General features: G+C 43.3%; 1 protein-coding gene across 4 annotated transcripts; it reads right to left on the reverse strand.

Annotated features, from left to right (window-relative positions):
- Nucleotides 1-3365: 3365 nt before the first annotated feature.
- LOC115164816 (calphotin) lies at nucleotides 3366-23113 on the reverse strand. 4 transcript variants are annotated; one of them, XM_029717634.1, is made up of 14 exons: nucleotides 22863-23113; nucleotides 19856-20194; nucleotides 19589-19759; nucleotides 15794-15841; nucleotides 12762-12806; nucleotides 11741-11965; nucleotides 11504-11545; nucleotides 9582-9680; nucleotides 9365-9451; nucleotides 6225-6329; nucleotides 6052-6129; nucleotides 4504-4656; nucleotides 4327-4399; nucleotides 3366-4232 (listed from the first exon to the last, which is right to left on the reverse strand). In XM_029717634.1, exons 1-13 carry the CDS (start codon nucleotides 22905-22907, stop codon nucleotides 4337-4339), a joined length of 1500 nt encoding a protein of 499 aa, XP_029573494.1. In that variant the 5' UTR covers nucleotides 22908-23113; the 3' UTR covers nucleotides 3366-4232; nucleotides 4327-4336. The 4 variants fall into 4 exon arrangements, with proteins under 4 accessions (XP_029573494.1, XP_029573493.1, XP_029573492.1 ...); XM_029717633.1 differs by having other exon boundaries at nucleotides 6106-6129; nucleotides 19589-20194; XM_029717632.1 differs by having other exon boundaries at nucleotides 19589-20194.
- Between the last annotated feature and the right edge of the window lie 537 nt (nucleotides 23114-23650).

The following is a 23650-nucleotide window of genomic DNA, read 5'->3' on the forward strand; positions in this document are numbered from 1 at the left end:
CACAGGGAAGGCCTAATTTCATATGTATATACTGCATTATAGTAAAGGCCATCCTGTTCAACTATTGCTGTATATGTGCTATTCTATCCTATGTTGTATACAGATATACAAAATATTCTATCCAGATAATGTCTATACATCCTATCACACACTGTGTGTGTGTGGTGTGTAGTGTAGTGTAGTGTATAGTGCATTTGGGCTCCTGCGTGGCACAGCGGTCTAAGGCACTGCATCTCAGTGCAAGAGGTGTCACTACAGTCCCTGGTTCAAATCCAGGCTGTATCACATCCGGCTGTGATTGGGAGTCGCGTAGAGTGCCGCACAATTGGCCAAGCATTGTCTGGGTTTGGCCGGGATAGGCTGTCATTGTAAATAAGAATTTGTTCTTAACTGACGCGCCTAGTTAAATAACATTTACATTTGGAAAGTATTCAGACCACTTGACTTTTTCCACATTTTGTATCGCTACAGCCGTATTTTAAAATGTATAAAAAAATAAAAATCATTGTCAATCGACACACAATACCCCATAATGACAAATCGAAAACAAGTCTTTAGAAACGTTAGCAAATGTATAATTTTTTTAAAGAAATACTTTATTTACATAAGTATTCAGACCCTTTGCTATGAGACTCGAAATTAAGCTCAGGTGCATCCTGTTTCCATTGATCACCCTTGAGATGTTTCTACAACTTGATTGGAGTCCACCTGTGGTAGATTTAATTGATTGGACATGATTTGGTAAAGCACACACATGTCTATATAAGGACAGTGCATGGCAGAGCAAAAACCAAACCATGAGGTCAAAGGAATTGTTCGTAGAGCTCCATGACAGGATTGTGTTGAGGTACAGATCTGTAGCTCAGTTGGTAGAGCATGGTGTTTGCAACGCCAGGGTTGTGGGTTCGATTCCCATGGGGGGCCAGCACAGGAAAAAAAATAAAAAAATAACAATTGTATGAAATTGTATGAAATGTATGCATTCACTACTGTAAGTTGCTCTGGATAAAAGTGTCTGCTAAATGACGTAAATGTAAAATGGGTGCCAAAAGATTTCTGCAGTGTTGAAGGTCCCCAAGAACACAGTGGCCTCCATCATTCTTAAATGGAAAAAGTTTGGAACCACCAATACTCTTCTTAGAGCTGGCCGCCTGGCCAAACTGAGCAATCGGGGGACAAGGGCCTTGGTCAGGGAGGTGACCAAGAACCCGATGGTCACTCTGACAGCACTCCAGCTCTGTGGAGATGGGAGAACCTTCCAGAAGGACAACCATCTCTGCAGCACACCACCAATCAGGCCTTTATGGTAGAGTAGCCAGACAGAAGACACTCTTCAGTAAAAGGCACATGACAGCCCACTTGGAGTTTACCAAAAGGCTCTGACCATGAGAAACAAGATTATCTGGTCACATGAAACCAAGACAGAATTATTTGGCCTGAATGCCAAGGGTCACGTCTGGAGGAAACTTGGCACTATCCCTACAGTGAAGCGTAGTGGTGGCAGCATGATGATGTGGGGATGATTTTCAGCGGCAGGGACTGGGAGTCTAGTCAGGATCGAGGGAAAGATGAATAGAGCAAAGTACAGAGAGAACCTTGATGAAAACCTGCTCTAGAGAGTTCAGGACCTCAGTCTGGGGCGAAGGTTCACCTTCCAACAGGAAAAAAACCCTAAGCACAGAGCCAAGACAACGCATGAGTGGCTTCGGGACAAGTCTCTGAATGTTCTTGAGTAGCCCAGCCAGAGCCCAGTCTTGAACCTGATCGAACATCTCTGGAGAGACCTGAAAACAGCTGTGCAATGACGCTCCCCATTCAACTTGACAGAGCTTGAGAGGATCTGCAGAGTAGAATGGAAGAAACTCCCCAAATATAGGTGTACCAAGCTTGTAGCGTCATACCGAAGACGACTTGAGGCTGTAATTGCTGCCAAAGATGCTTCAACAAAGTACTGAGTGACGGGTCTGTATACTTATGTAAATGTGATATTTCAGTTTTTATATATATATAGTATATATATATCTATATCTACCTCGTACCCCTGGACATTGATCTTGTACTGGTTCTCCCTGTATATACTGTAGCTTCATTCTTGTGTATTTTATTCTTCTTGTGTTACTATTTCTAAATTATAGTTTTTACTCTGGATCGCTGATTTGATTTCACTTTTGTATAGTTTTTAGCCAGTAGTTCTGAATATAGCGCTCATGAGCCAAAAGTGGTCCCCTAAAATTGTGTACTACGTCACATACGTGCAGATATGTGCACCACGTCATTGCTCTCTGTCGCGCTCTGCTGTGTGTGCGCATCTTTCTAGCTGTCACTCAAATGGCAAGGGGCTGAAGCAGATTGGCTGGAACTCGAATTACTATGGGGCTGGCCCACATGAGGAACATTTTTGGGAAAATGGCGCTGCACAGATCCATAAAACAGTCGCTTTCAAACTAGGGATTTTGTGGCTAATTGAGGTAAGACAGTAATTCTGCTCATAGATTATACATGTATGAACTACATATTGACACATCCAGCCCAAAATGGGAGGTTTAAAAAATATATACTAGTTGCCAAAGTTCCGGAGCATGTGTTTAATAACCATAGTAATAAATGCCATGAAGCCAACCTTACTAGCGTTAGCGCAATGACTGGAAGTCTATGGTAATAGCATGCTAACTGTTACCAAAGACCTCTAGTCATTGCGCTAATGCTAGTTAGCAACTTCCTTCAAACTGCAAACAGAGAAACTCATGTATTTTTGTATATCTGGCTCTGGGGAAGTTAATCTCGGTTACAAAATCCCGAAGAATCCTTTTAAGGCTGCATTAACACAGGCAACCCTATTCTGATATTTTTCCACTTATTGGACTTTAGAATTAGAATTAGGCTGCCTGTGTAAACACAGCCGAAGTAGCAGACATCTATGGATCTGGGGAGATCCTCCAAATAAATACATAAATCACCTAACAAGTCAAATGCTTCCAGTCTCCTAATTGAACATCCTAGAAGCAGAGGACTAGAGCCTGGAGTTTTTCCTGACCAGGTTTCAGACAGAAATCCTGATTGTAATTATGTCTCACTTTGGTAAAGTAACAAGTTCACATACCCGTATGTTATGCTTTGCCATGTAATGTTAACACTCTCCAACTGTGTGATCACAACATTTCTAGATTGTGGTACTATTAAATATTGATAAAGGATCATGAGCCAATGACAACTGTATTCCATCCCACAAAATGTGCTTACTTCAGCTGCCTGAAAGTATTTATAGTTTCAAACGTCATGCTAATGTGGAATTCAAGCTGAATGTGTTAAAACAAACAAAAACATGATTACTAAGGAATGTAGAACACAGGCCAACAACTGAATCAAGGACTTGGTGAGTAACATCTTTATTCAAAAAGGTGAATGAAATCCAACCCAGCTCCTCAATTACATGACAACTCCATGGTCTCTTCCAAAGCACGTAACTGAACACAAACAGCGGTTGTACCACATCATATGGTCTATACAAAACAGAATTAGAAAAACAGGATCTACAGGCCCCGTACTCTGTTTTCAGTTGGCAGCGTAGGTAATTAAATGTTAAGAGCATCTGGTCAGAGGACCTAAAACTACACACCATTTCACATTGCCCAGGACAGACTTGGGACTGTAGACACACTGACACTACACAATAAAGAGGGTGGAGCTGTCATCATACAGTCCCTGAAAAAACAAAAGTACCACAATGGTGATAGGGAGAAGAGGGGGTAGCTATGGTACTGTACAAACTGCGATACTGTCCCTTCGCAAAAAGGAGTCAAACCAGGTTAAAACAGGAAACATGTACAAGGAATTAATCCCTCTCATCCATACAAACATGGTCCAAATGTGAAGACAAGCCATTGCCACATTCATCAATTCTACAGTATTCATACACAATGCATGCCATTTACAATTGATGCAAATCTACAATACATGCAATGGGATACAGAAATCTATGAAAGCCATCATTTGTTTATTCCAAATTCTCACATTCTGGTTTTTAAAAAAAGAGTCTTATTCCCCCACCTTCATATCGCATTTTAAACTTGTTTAATATTTTTTTTGTAAGAACCCAAGCAAGAAAGGCACTGATTGTTGGATGTCTGTCAAATTTCCCAGCGGTCCCTTTAAGCCCTAAAAAATGAAAAGTAAAGTTCGCTGGTCGGCTCACCGTCAGGCTCTCTTCAGTCCTTCATACTGACTAAGGAAATCTGTGGAGAGACAGGAACAATAACAGAATGTTAATGCTAATCCAGACCTTATGCATTCAAACGCAGTGTTTAGGGAGATTAAACAAGTCGTCACCCATAGAGATCTATCCCTCAATGGCCACCTCAGCTGCCATCTGTCCATTTAGCACTGCCTCTGCTGGGATATCCTAAAATAACAAGAAAATAGTTTAGAACAGAGGGTGGTTGATTTTAAATACTTAAAGACTGATCACAATTGGTTGGGAGAGTTCAATACGCTATAGGTTCCTACCTTGGGGGCGGCGAGCTGCGTGTGACACTGCAGTTCTGAGATGACAGGGTCGGGGGCAGATAAATCTCCAGAGATGACGTGAAGGACTGTCTTCTCATCTATGGCATCCTTTTTAGCCTCGATTTCCATCTGGGCTTCAATTTCCTCTTTAGCCTGTGGAAGGAAACGCAGACAGTCAATGTTGTTGAGCGCACCACTAAGTTTCAAGTTGTGACGTGCACAAGTACAGTGAAGTGCCTTTCTTGCAAGCTCTTTCCCAACAATGCTTCTTACCCCATGTGACCTACTTGTGTGTATGTACTGACATGTGTAACTGATAGATGCACACACATTACATGTTTTTAAATGTATGTAAATTGTGGTACGTTCCCCAGTTTCTGTGTTGTTGTGGATTTGTATGTGTCTGTGTGTGTATTTTAGGAAATGGCTTCCTGAAGTCAGCTGATTGGTCGGCCCCATCGATAATTGGAGCTCTGACCCCGCCCTCTCGTCAAAGGATACAGCTGTCTTCAATTAGACTCCTTCTGCAGCTTAAAAGCCAGAGTTCCTTTGTTAGGAGGAAATAGCTTCTGGGTATGCCACAGTATTGTTTGTTGCTCAGGGAGAGCGTCGAGGTTCTGTGTTGGTTGTTGCTCAGACACTTTTTGTAAAGTATTTTGTAGCCGGTCCTGCAGAGGTATGTTTATGTCAAAAGGACTGTTTTGATTATTGAAATTGTTTGTATTATTCTGTTTCATTTGTTCCCAGGGGGGAAGGGGAACGCACCTTGGGAGTGCTTAGGCAAGAGGCATGCGGGCAGACATAACCCGTAGTATGTACTCTGTCTATACACACTAGGTAAGACCTGGGTGGAACAGCCCCTGTATTTTGGTTAGCATTCCAGATGGCGTTAATAGATAAGTTGTGGGTAGGTAAGGTAGGAGAGGGGGCTCTTTAACTTTTATTTCTTTGCTTTGGTTCCATCCAGCCCCTTTTTCCCAGAATTACCGCGTGAAGAAATAAATTCCCTGCCTTTGTCATCCTTACCTGCAATCACATACCTCTTTCACTCCACGGGGAGTTGAGTGTAGCAGGGTGTTGCGTTCCCTCCTCCAAGAGGCGTGTGTAACAATTGTAAAGTATTTTTTTGGTGTAATGTATTTTTAGTTGTGTCGGACCCCAGTAAGACTAGCTGTCGCTAATGGGGATCCTAATTAATCAATATCCAGAGTAGTAAAAAAATAAGCCAGTAGTCCCACAACAGTATTTGGCGTGCCCAACAAGCTGGAGCAGCCCACAACCAAGGGAAAGAACAGAATGTAAAAAGGAAGACCACAAGGAGAGTCGAGGGAGGATTGATCCACAGACGGTAGAGAGAAACCCATGAGAGAGGAAGAACCCCTGAAATGCCACATTTCAAAATGTGCAAGAGCATTTAAAATGAGGATAGCCTACACCCAAGTGTTTGATTTTGTTAAGGCTTATTATATAGCAAGGTGATTGAGTAAAGTTGGTTGAATTCAAAATTAGTGAGTGGATGAGAAGTTTAGGTTATGATTCAACTCTGACCAGCAGGTCCTCCGAGCAGGGCCGGTAATCGGGTGGAAGTACGTCGTCTCTCACCTCTTTCTCCTCACACTCTGGCTCCTGAGACCAACCAGACAACAGGGTTACAGGAGTGTGTTTTGTGTGTCACGTCTGCTCTACTAAAGCATCTGCATAGAGAAATGTAGGAGACTCACGTCAATGACTTTATCAGCTGTGACAGGGGCGGGCTCAGTGACTAGAGTGATGTCGTTCAGCAACTCCGATAGGGCGTCAAGTGAATCCGTTGGGACTGCGGGCACCTGAACAGAGATGACACGCAGTTGGACTTGAGGAAGGGGACATCAGCAGGTGGTCATACTGTATGATTAAAGGTGTGCCAAAACAACATGTGACCACATCTACATGCACACCAATATCCTGTTATTCTGGATACTTAAGTATTCTGTTTTTTTAGTTGATGCATATAAACATCATATCCCGTTTACAATAACACGAAGAAGCTTGTATCCCGGTTATGCGAAACCCTGATATGAAGCCTGGGATATGTTGATTTTTGACAGGATACTGTGGCATGCAAACATCTTATCCCGTTTACTGTTGTTTTTCATGGTCTGTGCAGGTGCTATTTCACATATGGGTGTTGTGTGATGTTTTCATCTGTCAAACAAGTCATTTAAAAAAGTATGTTATATCTGTGTAGTTCGATCCTCCATAATTTATTTGCTGATACAACAGTGGACCGTATAGCCTACTGGCTTATGCTACTTTCACCCCTAATTTGGATACTTTTCTGCGTATAATTTCCAACATTTGGTAGGCCATTTGTCAACTATAGTTAGATACATGCAGCTTCTCTTCTTGTCATAACTTGTTGCTCAGAAGTGAAAAGTAGTGTTCACCAGAATGAATGCACTAGTAATCTACAGTAGTTAACACCAGTAAAGTTGTCTCTTTCGTTTAGGTAGCTGAGAAAATAATTAAACACGTTTCTGATAAGACTTCAGTTTGTCTTGGGTGCATATTTTATGTGGTTGAAATACTGTCTGCTTGCATAAGTGTCAAAGATAATGCAAATGCACGTGTAACTTGTTTTCTTAAAAGATGCTGAAAGAAAGAAATCACATTACTCCTGTTCATGAAGCAAAATTACAATATTTTTGTAGAAATGTACTGTACACAGTGGCTTGCGAAAGTATTCACCCCCTTGGCATTCTTCATATTTTGTTGCCTAACAACCTGGAATTAAAATATATATTTTTTTTTTGGGGGGGGGGGGGTTGTATCATCTGATTTACACAACATGCCTACCACTTTGAAGATGCTAAATATTTTCTTTTGTGAAACAAGACAAAAAAAACAGAACTTGAGCGTGCATAACTATTCCTTCCCCCCATTGGGGTAGGTCTCTATAAGCTTGGCACATCCAGCCACTGGGATTTCTGGCCATTCTTCAAGGTAAAACTGCTCCAGCTCCTTCAAGTTGGATGGGTTCCGCTGGTGTACAGCAATATTTAAGTCATACCACATTCTCAATTGGATTGAGGTCTGGGCTTTGACTAGGCCATTCTAAGACGTTTAAATGTTTCCCCTTAAACCACTCAAGCGATGCTTTAGCAGTATGCTTTGGGTCATTGTCGCTAATGGGGCGGCAGCGTAGCCTAGTGGTTAGAATGTTGGACTTGTAACCTGAAAGGTTGCATGTTCGAATCCCTGAGCTGACATGGTACAAATCTGTTGTTCTGCCCCTGAACAACCCACTCTCCCTAGGCCGTCATTGAAAATAAGAATGTTCTTAACTGACTTGCCTAGTTAAATAAAGGTAAAATAAAAATAAATTGTCCTGCTGGAAGGTGAACCTCCGTCCCAGCTTAAATCTCTGGAAGACAAACAGGTTTCCCTCAAGAATTTCCCTGTTTTTAGCGCATTCCTTCAATTCTGACCAGTTTCCCAGTCCCTGCCGATGGGGGGGGGGAAATATCCCCACAGGATGATGCTGCCACCACCATGCTTGACTGTGGGGATAGGGTTCTCGGTGTGATGAGAGGTGTTGGGTTTGTGCCAGACATTGCGTTTTCCTTGATGGCCAAAAAGCTCAATTTTAGTCTCATCTGACCAGAGTACTTTCTTCCATATGTTTGGGGAGTCTCCCAAATCCCTTTTGACAAAAACCAAACGTGTTTGCTTATTTCTTTCTTTAAGAAATTGCTTTTTTCTGGCCACTCTTCCATAAAGCCCAGCTTTGTGGAGTGTACAGCTTAAAATGGTCCTATGGACAGATACTCCAATCTCCGCTGTGGAGCTTTGCAGCTCCTTCAGGGTTATATTTGGTCTCTTTGTTGCCTATCTGATTAATGCCCTCCTTGCCTGGTCTGTGAGTTTTGGTGGGAGGCCCTCTCTTCGCAGGTTTGTTGTGGTTTAATCCATTTTTTAATCATGGATTTAATGGTGCTCTGTGGGATTTTCAAAGTTTATGATATTTTTTTATAACCCAATCCTGATCTGTACTTCTCCACAACTTTGTCCCTGACCTGTTTGGAGAGCTCCTTGGTCTTCATGGTGCCGCTTGCCTGGTGGTGCCCCTTGCTTAGTGGTGTTGCAGACTCTAGGGCCCTTCAGAATAGGTGTATATATACTGAGATCATGTGACACTTAAATAAAGTCCACCTGTGTGCAATCTAACTAATTATGTGATTTCTGAAGACAATTGGTTGCACCAGATCTTATTTAGGGGCTTCATAGCAAAGGGTGTGGATACAAATGCACGCACCACTTTTCAGTTTTTTTTTTAAACAAGTAATTTTTTTCATTTCACTTCACCAATTTGGACTATTTTGTTATGTCCATTACATGAAATCCAACTAAAAATCAATTTAAAATTACAGGTTGTAATGCAACAAAATAAGAAAAACGCCAAGGGGATGAATACTTTTGCAAGGCACTGTATGTGCTACTATCTGGAATACTGTGTTGGGGCGAAGAGAGGGACGGAACCTACACTGTTACATTGGTGCCATGACCCGGATGCAATGTAACAGTGTAGTTTCCGTCCCTCTCTTCGCCCCAACCTGGGCTCGAACCAGGGACCCTTGCACACATCAACAACTGACACCCACGAAGCATCGTTACCCATCCCGCCACAAAAGCCGCGGCCCTTGCAACGCAAGGTCGAACAACCACTTCAGGTCTCAGAGCGAGTGACGTCACCAATTGAAATGCTATTAGTGCGCACCACCGCTAACTAACTAGCCATTTCACATCGGTTACATGTGCACATCTAAACGTGGTCATTGCGTGTATGTGTCAAGAGTGGGTATGATTGGAGCATGAGTTTCACCTGTTCAGCCATGGCTGCCTCCACAACGGGAACAGATTCTGTGATGGCAAAGTCAGCCATTATGTTGATGACAGGGTCTACTGGGGGCTGGAGAGAGTGAACAGAGTTACACATGAGCCCAATGTTCAGATATACAAATTCCAACTTCACTTCCATTTCTACTTTCTTACATAGAAAAGTGAAAGGACTGAGAATACCATATCTTGGTAAGCCATACCTCCACGAGGAGCTCTGCTGGAGCGACCTCGGCTACGGGGGCTTCTTTGACCAGTGCTTCCACGGGCTTCCACAGCTTTTCTGGGATAATTTCTGTCTCCTGGGAGGTGAGAAGTTGGGGCATGTGTCAGTTTAACATCAAAGCAAAAATTAGGTGACAATCTACCATTGCTTCCTGTTTGTATTAAGCAAACACAGAAGTGTCAACTTTGTGAAGTGCTCCAGCTATCCTTCCTAATAGGAACGATCACTAGTTCAAAAGCCCAGCCTACGTTGAACTGATACGAACGCATCTAGATAATATATGTCCCATGTATGTCACGTGCGCTCCCTCTCCAGCCTCTAGGTCAACATGCTGCTCATTATGGCACACACCTGTCACCATGACTCACCTGGACTCCCTCGATTACCTGCCCTATATATGTCACTCCCTTTGGTTCCTTCCCCAGGCGTCATTGTTTCTGTTTCCTGTCTGTGCTTCTTGTTTAATGTTCACTTAATTATATATTTTTTTCCTTTAACTAGGCAAGTCAGTTAAGAACAAATTCTTATTTTCAATGATGGCCTAGGAACAGTGGGTTAACTGCCTTGTTCAGGGGCAGAACAAGAGATTTTTACCTTGTCAGCTCAGGGATTCGATCTTGCAACCTTTCAGTTACTAGTCCAATGCTCTAACCACTAGGGTACCTGCCGCCCCATTTTATGTTCTGACTCTCAGCACACATTGTTACAATGTATAAGAAGTTGCACAATTAAAAAAAAGATACTGAACAAAAATATAAAGTGCTGTAAAGTGTTGGTCCCATGTTTCATGAGCTGAAATAAAATATCCCAGAAGTTTCCCATACGGACAAAAAGTTAATTTCTCTCATATTTTGTGCACAAATTTGTTTACATCCCTGTTAGTGAGCATTTATCCTTTGCCAAGATAATCCATCCACCTGACAGGTGTGACATATTAAGAAGCTTATTAAACAGCATGATCATTACACAGGTGCACCTTGTGCTGGGGACAATAAAAGGCCACTAAGACATGCAATTTTGTCACACAACACACAATGCCACAGATGTCAAGTTTTGAGGGAGCTTTCAATTGACATAATGACTGCAGGAATGTCCACCAGAACTGTTGCCAGATAATTGAATGTTCATTTCTCTACCATAAGCCGCCTCAAGTCGTTTTAGAGAATTTGGCAGTATGTCCAATCAGCCTCACAACCACAGACCACGTGTAACCACGCCAGTCCAGGATGAAACTGTGGGTTTGCACAACAGAAGAATATCTGCACAAACTGTCAGAAACCTTCTCAGGGAAGCTCATCTGCGTGCTCATCGTCCTCACCAGGGTCTTGACCTGACAGCAGTTTGGCGTCGTAATCGACTTCAGTTGGCAAATGCTCACCTTCGATGGCCACTGGCATGCTGGAAAAGTGTGCTCTTCACAGATGAATCCCAGTTTCAACTGTACTGGACAGATCTGTACACAATTCCTGGAAGCTGAAAATGGCTCAGTTCTTCCATGGCCTGCATACTTACCAGACAAGTCACCCATTGAGCATGTGGGATGAACTGGATCGACGTGTACAACAGCGTGTTCCAGCTCCCGCCAATATCCAGCAACTTTCCACAGGCCACAATCAACAGCCTGATCAACTCTATGCGAAGGAGTTGTGTCGCGCTGCATGAGGCAAATTGTGGTCCCACCAGATACTGACTGGTTCTGATCCATGACCCTACCTTTTTTTAAGGTATCTGTGACCAACAGATGCATATCTGTATTCCTAGTCATGTGAAATCCATAGATTAGGGCCTAATGAATTCATTTCAATTTCCTGATATCCTTATATGAACTGTAACTCAGTAAATTCTTTGAAATTGTTGCGTTTATATTTTTGTTCAATGTAGTAAGAAATGTCAGCTTACCACTGGAACCTCTTCAGGTGCCTCTGTCATAACAGTCTCATGCTGAAAAGAGGAGAAATTACAAGAAAAACATCTAAAAGAAAAAAATTATCAGATGCTTTCTGAATGCTGTTTAAGAGAAAAGGGAAGGAACAGAGCAAACCACACACTACATGCACATTCACACAAGACAACATCACGTAACAGAACACAAAGGGCTGGAGTTGAGTTTTCAACAGAGGCAGAGAGATGTAGCACCTTTTCTGCATCAATATCTTCAGGAATGGCTTCAGCTTTGACGATAGGATTGTCTCCGTCTTTGATTCCCGACTCTTCAAGTTCAGCTTCTACAACTGGGGCAGCTTCGGCCTTGACCACGGGATCGGGCTCTGGTTCTTCCTCAACTACTGCCTCTACTTTCGCTTGGACCTCGTCAACTATTTCAGCCTCCACTTCAGCCTCGAGCCACGGCTCGTCATGAGTCTAAACATGCAGTGGAACACCGTCAAACGCCACACCATGCAAGAGCAGTATGGCTGATATACACACAGTAGGCTACTACTGAAACACCTTAGATTCACTGCAGATTCTACCTTGCACCTGGGCCCGGTTTCCCGATAGCGATGGAACTTAGGCTTGCGAGTGTTTTAACGATGCATCTTTCTTACAACGGCTGAAGATGCGTTTCCCAAAACACCCCTCAGAGAGAGCGGTCGCTAAGTGCATCGTTGGAGCATGTGCCAATACTGATAGGATCAAAAGAGAGCGCTGCTCTCAGATCAGCTTTCTCTATTCAAATCTTACCATAACATTATAATTATTTCACACTACAGATGACTGATCAGCTCCTAGAGCAATATTACCACCTACGGGTGTAAATATTGAGGTGGCTAATTCTAATGCTTACCCAATAAAAATCCATTAATTCATCATTGTGCACATTAGGCTACACATCATGAAATATATTGAGAAATTACAGACAGTAGTCTAGAAGTAGATAAATAGAACTCAACAGAGATGGATAAACCCTGTGATTGTATGTTTAGTGGAGATCTTCTGTGTAAAGTGACACCGGAGGGGGGGAAAAAGCATCCTACGACGCACTTAGCTGTTCTACGAGTGGTCTGAGGCAGACATTAAATTACTAACGTTTTCAAGTGCAACATTAATAACGATGGTTTTGGGAAACCGGGCCCAGTGTCACTTGGACTAAAATGGCATGCACTATATTATTTTCATATTGAACAGTGACAGACTAGTGACAAAGGTAATATTTTACCTGTGCGATCTCTGTGGTAATGACTACGTAGTTTTCGACCTGGACCTGAATAGGGACAACAAGGAGTTAGTGTACATATTTATAAAATAAGGAGTACCGTTAATGGTCCAACTTAATGCAGAAGGAGAGGAAGTTGTTGAACACACTGGTAGTGAAAAGGTGGGAGGAATGCGTCATACTAGTAGGAACAACTTTTTTTATTTAAGGAGGTGGATCAGATTTAATAATGCAAATAGATTGTGGCTTCTGTCAATGCAATTGTATGTATATATTTGTACTTTATTATTTTTCCCTAACCCTACCACCCCTCCCCTAATTGGACTAAGCTAATGGATTCAACTTCCAGCTTTACATACTATATACATTTTATGGACACAGTATATAATACATTAGTTATTTTTGTTTGTTTTTAGTCTCATGCTTCAGCTACCCTCAACCCCTCCCATCTATCTCTGAACACCATCCAGTTTAGATTTTTGATTTGCCATATACAGTGCATTCGGAAAGTATTCAGAACCCTTGAATTTTTACACATTTTACGTTACAGCTTTATTCTAAAATATATTAAATCAGTCACAGTCTTCATTGTCAAGGTACTCATCGGCATTGCTGTGTGTACATGTGATATCTGTAATAAAACAAAATAGGAAGGAAGAGCTGAGGCCAGTAACAGTTCTGGGAGATTCAATTACATTTAATGGAATTTAAACATTTCCTCTAATGACTGCAAAGTACAACTATGTTCCAGTGTGGAATGGACAGTTCTTTATTGGGGGTTCCTCGCTTTGGCATCTTGCATTCTTAGTAGTGTTAATGAAATACAGTGCATTCGGGAAGTATTCAGACCCTTTCTCCACATTTTGTTACTGCCTTATTCTAAAATGGATTAAATAAAGCATTTTCCTCATCAATCTACACACAATGCCCCATAATGACTAAGCGAAAACAGGTTTAGAAATGTTTGCTAATAAAAAACAAATACCTTATTTGCATAAGTATTCAGACCCTTTGCTATGAGACAAATAATTGATCTCAGGTGCATCCTGTTTCCATTGATCATCCTTGAGATGTTTCTACAAGTCCACCTCTGGTTAATTCAATTGATTGGACATGAATTGGAAAGGCACACACCTGTCTATGTAAGGTTCCACAGTTGACAGTGCATGTCAGAGCAAAAACCAAGCCATGAGGTCGAAAGAATTGTCCGTAGAGCTCAGAGACAGGATTGTGTCGAGGCACAGATATGGGGAAAGGTACCAAAAGATGTCTGCAGAATTGAAGGTCTCCAAAAACAGTGGCCTCCATCGTTCTTAAATGGAAGAAGTCTGGCCGCCCGGACAAACTGAGAAATCGGGGGAGAAGTGCCTTGGTCAGGTAGGTGACCAAGAATCCGATGGTCCCTCTGGCAGAGCTGCAGAGTTCCTCTGTGGAGATCGGAGAACCTTCCAGAAGGACAACCATCTCTGTAGAACTCCACCAATCAGGCCTTTATGGGAGAGTGGCCAGACAGAAGCCACTCCTCAGTAAAAGGTACATGACAGCCCAGCTGGAGTTTGCCAAAAGGCAACTAAAGACTCTCAGACTGAGAAACAAGATTCTCTAGTCTGATGAAACGAAGATTTAACTCTTTGTTCTGAATGCCAAGCATCATGTCTGGAGGAAACCTGGCACCATCCCTATGGTGAAGCATGGTGGTGGCAGCATGCTGTTGGGATGTTTTTCAGCGGCAGGGACTGGGAGAGTAGTAAAGATGAACAGAGCAAAGTACAGAGAAATCCTTGGTGAAAACCTGCTCCAGAGTGCTCAGGACTTCAGACTGGGGCAAAGAGATTCATCTTCCAGCAGGACAACAACCCTAAACACACAGCCAAGACAACGCAGGAGTGGCTTCGGGACAAGTCTCTGAATGTGCTTGAGTGGCCCAGCCAGAGCCCGGACTTGAACCCGATCTAATATCTCTAGAGAGACCTGAAAATAGCTGTACAGCGACGCTCCCCATCCAACCTGACAGAGCTTGAGAGGATCTGCAGAGAAGAATGGTAGAAACTCCCCAAATAAAGTGTGCCAATCTTATACCCAAGAAGACTCAAGGCTGTAATCGCTGCCAAAGGTGCTTCAACAAAGTACTGTGTAAAGGGTCTGGATACTGATGTAAATGTGGAAAAAGTCAAGGGGCCTGAATACTTTCAGAATTGTTCAACTGTGCTGTGATGTTTCTTTCTATTCTCATACTGTAGTTTAGAGATTGTCAATTAAAGATAGACACTTTTGCTATGAGTGTATTTATATTATTGATCGATTGACTATTACTTTTCAGACCACCCAGCATTGCTATTTGCAGAGTTAACTCCAGGTAAATGTTGCAATTCTTCAGCCATTCCTGAACCTGCAACCAAAAACAAGCTACATATGGACAGTACCAAATCAAAATTATCTAATGATTCTGCCTCTTCGCAGAAAAATCTGCAAAGCTGGGATGGTTGTATCCCCCATATATATAACATTCTATTGGTTGCAAGAATTTTGTATAATAATTAACATTTTGCATCCGGCGTCGTTTTGTGTATCCGTTTATAAACCAAGTGTGATGGAATCGGTACATCAAAAATCTCTTCCCAACTATTTTGCAATCTGTATGTCACATCTGTACATTTTTTGGTCCTTACATAAAACTGGTATACTTATTTTTTCTATAACAATTTTCTTTATCTAATGTTGGTCTTTAATGCAGGGCTAACAGACGAGTTCCTTACTTGCCTCTTCCATTTTTGTGGTAATGCTGCAATAAGTTGGTTGTAATTTTGGACAGAGCAGACATTTCCATGTATTTTTGCTAGCTGCATGTAGGAACACCTTTCTGTAGACAGGCTTGTTCTTTGTTCAGACCCTGCTGCTCAACCAGAGCCATGTTAGAGCAACAGCAGATGACTTGTGGGAGAATTTCAGGGTGCCCAGAGGCTCCATGACTGGTTCAGCGAGTTGAGGAACAGAGTTCAGTGAGTTGATTGGAGGGGGGGTAAGGGGGGGGTTACCTTAAATTCAGCAAGAGCTGACACAGGGGCCTCAGGAATGAGTATGGCCTGGAAGAAGTGGAGAGAAAGGAGTTGTTATAAATATACATTTCACTGACTGCTATAGTCAAATGGATATAAAGTTAAACTAGCCTGATACTGGAGTGGCAGAGCAGCAGTCATCCGGTTTGGAACATCAGGTTAGGATTAAGCAGATTCAGATTTAAATTCTGTATTAAATCATTAATACAACTACATGATGGCATTTTATTTTAGAAACAGTGGTGGGTGCCCAATTGTTATGTTTTTCATCCATGTGTAAAAAATGCAAGGTTTTGCTAAATATACTTTCAGAGATCATAAACCTTTCCTTAGAAAATACACTAGGGGTGCACTGCACACACACCTCCCTCAGTGCTGGCTTTGTCTCGGCTACATAGGAGTCTGTGTGTGGGGGGGTATGGAACACGAAGTAACGTTAGAGCCAATTACATAATGCCAGAGATCTGCCACGCCCCCCTCCTCTCTCCCTCTCTCCATAGCAGGCGGAGAAAAGAGAACAAATATCTATTGATGGCTCAAGATGGAGGTTGCGAGGAAACCATCTTTGCCCTCACCCCCTCCCCTCTGCCAAGCCTTTGTCTTCTGTGCCACATGGTCCATCTCTCCACCTCGGTGTGTAATTCACAGCATGCACACTTGGTACTGAACACACACACTGTGCTATCAGGTGTGTTGACCAATACTGACACGGTCTACAGCACATCATTTGTGCAGAGATTGTAAATAATTGACCATTTCTGGGACTGGAGCATACCCTCCTACATAAAGTCGATATGCTACTTTACAAATGACACTAACCAGGCCAGAAAAAAGCCTGTCTAAAATGGGTACCCTATTGGAGGGAGATAGATAGTGTTCCATTAGCAAGTGAACAAGAATAACACGTTAACAAAACACACCTACTCATTTCCAACACAGCAGATGACACTAATACACGACCTCCACATTGACCAATCCTCAGAGAACATGGTCAAACACCGAAATTATACAAAATGCAGATAGAACACCTCTGTTCAAATGGGCAGTTATATGTTTTTATTTTATTTAATCTATATTTACCTAGGCAAGTCACTTAACAACAAATTCTTATTTACAATGACGGCCTAACAAAAGGCAAAAGGCCTCCTGCGGGGACAGGGGCTGGGATTAAAAAATATATATAATAATAATAATATATAAATATAGGACAAAACACATCACGACAAGAGAGACAATACAACACTACATAAAGAGAGACCTAAGACAACAACATAGCAAGGCAGCAACACATGACAACACAGGAAGGTAGCAGCACAACATGACAACAACATGATAGCAACACAAAACATGGTAAAAACATTATTGGGAACAGACAACAGCACAAAGGGCAAGAAGGTAGAGACAACAATACATCACGCAAAGCAGCCACAACTGTCAGTAAGAGTGTCCATGATTGAGTCTTTGAATGAAGAGATTGAGATAAAACTGTCCAGTTTGAGTGTTCGTTGCAGCTCGTTCCAGTCGCTAGCTGCAGCGAACTGAAAAGACGAGCATCCCAGGGATGTGTGTGTTTTGGGGACCTTTAACAGAAAAAGTCAGCAGCATTTTTCTAGCACGTTATGTTACTAAGATAAGGGGTCTAAAAGTGATCCGTTGAAGGAACCTTTAAAGGAGCCACCATAACTATACTGAACAAGCACGTAGTCTATAGCTCCAGGTAAGTAAATATATAGCTCGGGTAGAGCTGTGTAGAGGGAGGAAGAGACTGTGGGCTACAGGCCTTCTACTGGCAGCCTATATTCACATAGCCACAGCCGCTACTACCATCCCTAGCTGTTGTGGAACACTGTGTACCAAACTGGTCTGATCGCAGCTCTGTCGCACTAAAATGTACAAAACTGATCCTAGTGCAGCCCTTTCTATCAGACAGACCACAGTTTAACCCCTTCAGAGAACATTATGGACATAATGTTCCTAGTACACACCCCCTTCCTCCTCCTCCTTCCTAGCAGCCAAATTCCTGTTTTTGCTGTAGAAGCTAGGGAACAATATACCCACAATGTAAAAAAATGAAACAATGACATTTACTACAGAAATCCGGACAGAGCTAAATGGCACTCCAATTCCAATGGAGGGGAACTTTTGGAGAACAAAATAGAGAAATGATTCAGCACATATAGGAGAGCTAGCCTCGTGTTATATTCTGGAGAAGCTTCCTATGTGGTAAATGCTTCCACATGTGGGAGACAGAGAGAGATGGGTGAAGCGGAGAAAATAAATGGTCACCTTTCATAACAAATGCCTTGTTTCAGTCAGCCCAGGAAGGCAGGCACTAGAAAGGTGGAGGGCTCAAGGGTGGGGGGACATCATGCAGAGGCACTAGGTGACAACAGGTGCCAGACAGAAAGTGCACCTCTATAGGGGCCCCATAAGTGGGCACACAAGAGGGGAAGAGCAGGAAAGAGGAGGAGCCAAGAGAGAAAGCTGCCTGGTACAAAATGTTTGGTCTCAGATGCCCCGCCCCCTCCCTCCAGGATAAGATTACCACACCCCCCATCAGAGAGGGGCTCACCTGTGTCTCTACGGTGACGTCCAGTAGGGGTGTGGAGTCTAGGGGCCTTGGCCCCCTCAGCCAGCTGAATATGAGCCCCATCGTGAAGAAACCGCAACCGACTGACTGACCAGAGCCACCAACTGTCAAGCCTTTCTCTACCAGCACCTACGGCTTATGGATTTGGGCGAGTGCAGTGTCTCAGTGCTCCTATGTTAAGAGTTCAAGGATGTGCAAATCTTACCAACTAAATAAAACTATCCGGATACCGAGTGTGTATAACACACCCACTATGTGTGCGCGTGAGTCCAAAGTACTTTTATGAAAGTGTGTGTGTGTGTGTGTCTAAGGCGTTTCTGGCCTGTCTACGGTGAGCGCAGCAGCATAGGGCTGAGGAAAAGAGGGCTGAGGAAAAGAGGGCTGGGTGGGCTGGGGGGGGCGGGGATCCAAGGGCTGAACACCACCTGGGCCCTCAGAGCCTGCAAGGGGAGTGAGGGGCTGGTACTTTACTGTGGAGCTCTATCGGCTGACCGTGAGTCCATCATCATATATAACCACCCCCTTATCCCTCGCTACACACTCACATACATGTGAGAGCACGTCAGCACACACGTCATATGTGGTCATAGCTACAGCATCGGAGGAACTTTAGAAAATATAGCAACTGAACTAACGCCAGTCATGTGTAGGGGAAAGCGTTAGCTAACCTGGTTCATTAGAAAACCTTAAAACAGCTTTAGAGGAAAGTAATCTCATGTTATTAAGTTACTCTTACCACAATCTTCTGGAAAACACAAGTGAAATCAGTTTTAGAACAGACAAATCCATCCAAGACAAATTACAGTAGACAAGGTTAATGTATAGTGACTGCAACAGGGGCTTGCCCACACTCCTGTACATGTACAGCCTCTGTTAAATAGAACATGCTGTTCTCCTACTGCCCCCCCATCTCCTTTCAACACCACGCTAACGCTACTTCATCTCATTTCCATAGAAAGCAACCAGGGCAACCATTTTGCACAGCAAAGCAACCAGGGAACCATTTTGCACAGCAAAGACAGAACTTTACTCAAGTGTTGGGTGCAGGTTTAATGTTAAGTACAGAAACTATGTCACTTGTGAAAAGAAATGTAAAAAAATCCCAGTCCATGCCCAACACGTCAGAAACCACCTGAACCCATATCCTTCCCAAACAAATTCAAAATGGGAGAGCGGGTCCTTACCTCAGTTACTGGCTCAGTCTCTGGAATGATGCTTTCTTCAACTTCCTGCCCTGCTGCAGTTTCTTCTGTAGGGGGCTCGACTGGGACTTCTTCTGGAGCTTCGACTGGGACTTCTTCTGGGGCCTCGACTGGGACTTCTTCTGGGGCCTCGACTGGGACTTCTTCTGGGGCCTCGACTGGGACTTCTTCTGGGGCCTCAGCTGGGACTTCTTCTGGGGCCTCGACTGGGACTTCTTCTGGGGCCTCGACTGGGACTTCTTCTGGGGCCTCGACTTCAACCTCCACTGGAGCTTCGACTGGGGTCTCAACTTCAACCTCAGCTGCTACCACTTCAGGCTCTACCACCGCCACCACAGGCTCAGACTCTGGTACTTTGACTGGGGCCGGTGGCTGTACGAATGGGACCTTTACTACTATAGTGGGGGGAATAAGGGGGTGACAATTGGATATTTCAGGGGGCTTTACGACTGGAACCTTTACTACTGGAGGGGGTGGGAGAAGGGGGGGACAATTTAATATTTCAGGGGGTGCCACGGCAGCCACTCCTGGGGTTCCTTTGCCTGCGCCAGTAGAATGCTGCTCCTCAAGGACTCTCCTCTGGGCCTGCTGCTCAACACAAAGACAGAGAGAGAAGTGTGTCTGATGAACTTTACTATGAATCCCTCTGCTTTGATTAAACAGTGAGAGATGGAGAGAAAAAAGATGAGGAGAGGTTGCTGAAGGTAATCCAGCCAGAGGGCTGTTTGTTATTGAATTACTTGTCTAGTTTGGAGTTAAGGGGAGAGGGCCTATTCTATTCGATGAAGTACCAGGAATATCAAACTAGGACAAACATGTTTTCCCAGAGAGGACAGAGGACTAAACCTTTGGGCTATGGTGCCAATCAATGTGGCGGAGAGGGGGGAGGGGGGGCAAAACGTGTTGGATAATGGTGGTAAATTGTCTGACTCCGAGTGATTCTGACACGTCAAGTCAGGCGGGACCGAAACCTGCGAGTCAGCAGGGCTCAGGGCTAGGGATGGGGCCCCGCAGGGCAGACTGAACTAATCACATCAATCTTATTATAATCATGTTATAATCACACCCTATGCCTCGTTAGCTGTGAGAGAGGCCCGGCCAGCCAGCAGAGTTTACAGAGCCGCCAAGCGCATAAGCCCAGTAAGTGTACATAAAAAAAACAGCTCTGCCTTTTGGTCTGTCAGTCAAAACAACCCCTCCCGCCCCTTCGCACTGGTACGATTTAGAGTTGAGCCAGTCAATAGGAGTAGTCTTAAAACCATTTACCAGACATCGTCATCCTTTGGAAAGAAACTAGAGAGACTTGTTTGAAGGGGCAGGGGAGCACATGTAAAAAGCACAAGTTAAGAAAAGCACTGAAGCAGAACATGTGCCCTAGTTAGTGATCGGAGCGTCAATCAGCAAGAGAGTCCCCTGCTGTCTTGTTTTTGTTAAAAAAAGATATTTATTGAAGTTTCACATTTTAATTTTACTATCAAATCATTCACATAAATACACAACAATACATTTAGGTTCATAATTACATAACATTATACAGATTTAAGTGTGCATGGAAATATATATATATATATTCTTATAGACATCTTGTCTTCCAAATTTTACTGTTCACAATATTTATTTAGTAATGACAATGCATATTATACATTACTGTTCACCATACTTCTTTAGTAATATCATCCATGTAAATATCAAAGACACCCATGCCCATCTATAGATATCTTGAGCATGCAAAGGTGATAAGGATTTGGGATAATAAGTTTTTATCTGGGCTTCTGTGACAGGTTTCAAAGATTGCACAGGCCCATGGCATGCATAAAATTCATTATCCAATACAGCCTTGGTTTGAGTTAGGGGGGAGGGTGCTTAGGAGAACTCCAATCTCACCATACTGAGAAGTATTTGCAAGGGATCTTAAGTGTAGTGCATGTACAATGTTAACTGACTTACGGCAGACCTATGAAAAAGCCTTGGATAACATCTAAATGATTTGTTGAATATACATGCTAATTAATTGATGTTAATTGAAGAATACACATTGTGAGGTGGTAACATTGGAGAAATGTGGCCCTTTGTTGCATAAGGTGATCATGGTATAAATGGAGGGGGGGCACATGTTCTCTGGCCCTTCCCATCAACCCCCCCCCCCCCCCCCCCCCCCCATGAAGGAAAGGCTCTGCCGCCCTCCACCCAAGCCCCAGGTACAGAGTGTGCAGAGCAAGATATGTGCTTGTGTAAAATACTAAATTATTGCCATTCCACCTCTGAATATACAATTAAGATGTTATACTAATCCGACCAGTACGTTAAATGCTATAACTCCGCTCACGACAATTCAATGAATAGGTGACAGTTTATGCCCAATGACTGACCAAGCAATTGCAACCACAAACTTCGAGCGCACCCACTGCATATGAGCGCAATTTGCACCGATGTTGCGTGCTTGTGATAAACCGTTCATTCAATTGACAAACTCTACGAACCAGCATGACCACGTCATTGATTGTTTATAACAATTTATAGATAACCTACTTGGCCGAGAAGCATACACAGCGAGATCAAACTTTATGCACGGCCCTTATCAAACATTGCCAACAGCGCGCTGTGTTACCGCGCGCATGGAGAGGAACGGAAAGCCACAACCAATGTGTGCCCGGCATGTAGTTGGGTGGATTGGAATGGATGGATTGGAAATTATGTTAGGCATGTATGACGGACATTTTGGCAGTGGTTTCTTCACATGCATCCACTCGGTTTAAAAATGCATGACTGAAGTAATTTAGGTTTGAAAAACAATTTAGTTAGCATACAAGGTTTGTTCATCCATGGTACCGATCCTTCATCCATTCCATATACACACACATAAACACACATAGTAATCGAAGTGCATTGAACATTTCATCCATTGAAATTGCATAATTTGAATGGATGAAATGTTCAATGAACTTCAATTACCTGAGTGGATGTGAACATGGAGCACAAATTCCATCCAAACATCGCAGGTGATCATAGCCTAATTCAGTGGTTCCCAACCTATTTCGGTTACTGTGCCACCAACTGAAGTTTGCTCTGCCCAGAGTACCCCTGAAGTACTCCTCATGTGCATTTTAACAGTTTGCCAATAGTCTCATGAGTCTTCTCAATTACCCCCTGTTGATAGGCCAAGTACCCCCAGGTCCTAGTACCCCTGGTTGTGAACCACTGGCCTGATTAGCTACAACACTGAGACACCGAACGAGCCCAGGTGGTCCGCACTTACCACCCTTCTCATGCGGCGCTTGTTCTTCTTCCTCTTGCTGGGCATGTTCGCGTTTTGGGTTCACGCAAGAAAGAACTATAAACTTTGATTTCTGTCCTCCCCGGAGATGGAGGAGAATAAAAAATGCGCCGGAAAACAGGAGAATGTAGCCACAGTACCCCGGTTGGATGACCAGATGTTACTGATGGACGGAACAATGTGGATGTTTTTAAAGCCCTTGTTGTTGTTTTTTCCATCTCTGCCTGGACCTATCCGGGAGGGAGATTGTGGAGGGGGCGTTGACGATAGAGGGGTGTGTGTGCCCCTTGGTTGATTAGCATCTAGTGGGCTTGCCTTGCCCACAAACTGGCGTTGTTTTCTGAAGTTATGTAACTCCATCGTTTTGGACGGGTTCAGAAAACGTACCCTGCCCCCTTTTCGAGTTCGAATGTTTGAATTTTCAAATTGTGACCAAATGTTGTCTCACTCACGGTTGGTTTGGCTGCCTAGTCTTCCTCACGTTGTGTCCTATTTATGCGTCTCTATTTCGAAAATGTGTAAACTACTGCTCATGACAGGATTTTAGCTCCGGAGAAATAGAGTAGGCATATCTTGTGAAGTGTGTTTGTCTCCGAGTTCAGTAATGAAAATCGATTGCAATAATCTGAGCAACATCATAGATGAGCATGCGTGCGTTGTGTTCTCCGTGCTCCACTTTCTGCGCGCTTCAGAAGCTCCTGCAGCCCTCGCGCGATAGAGTGGTTTCGTGGCTGTAGCACATTCAGAGTTCGATTCATACCCAGTAATCT

This window comes from Salmo trutta, chromosome 27, assembly GCF_901001165.1.
Source record: "Salmo trutta chromosome 27, fSalTru1.1, whole genome shotgun sequence".
Classification (NCBI taxonomy): Eukaryota; Metazoa; Chordata; class Actinopteri; order Salmoniformes; family Salmonidae; genus Salmo; species Salmo trutta.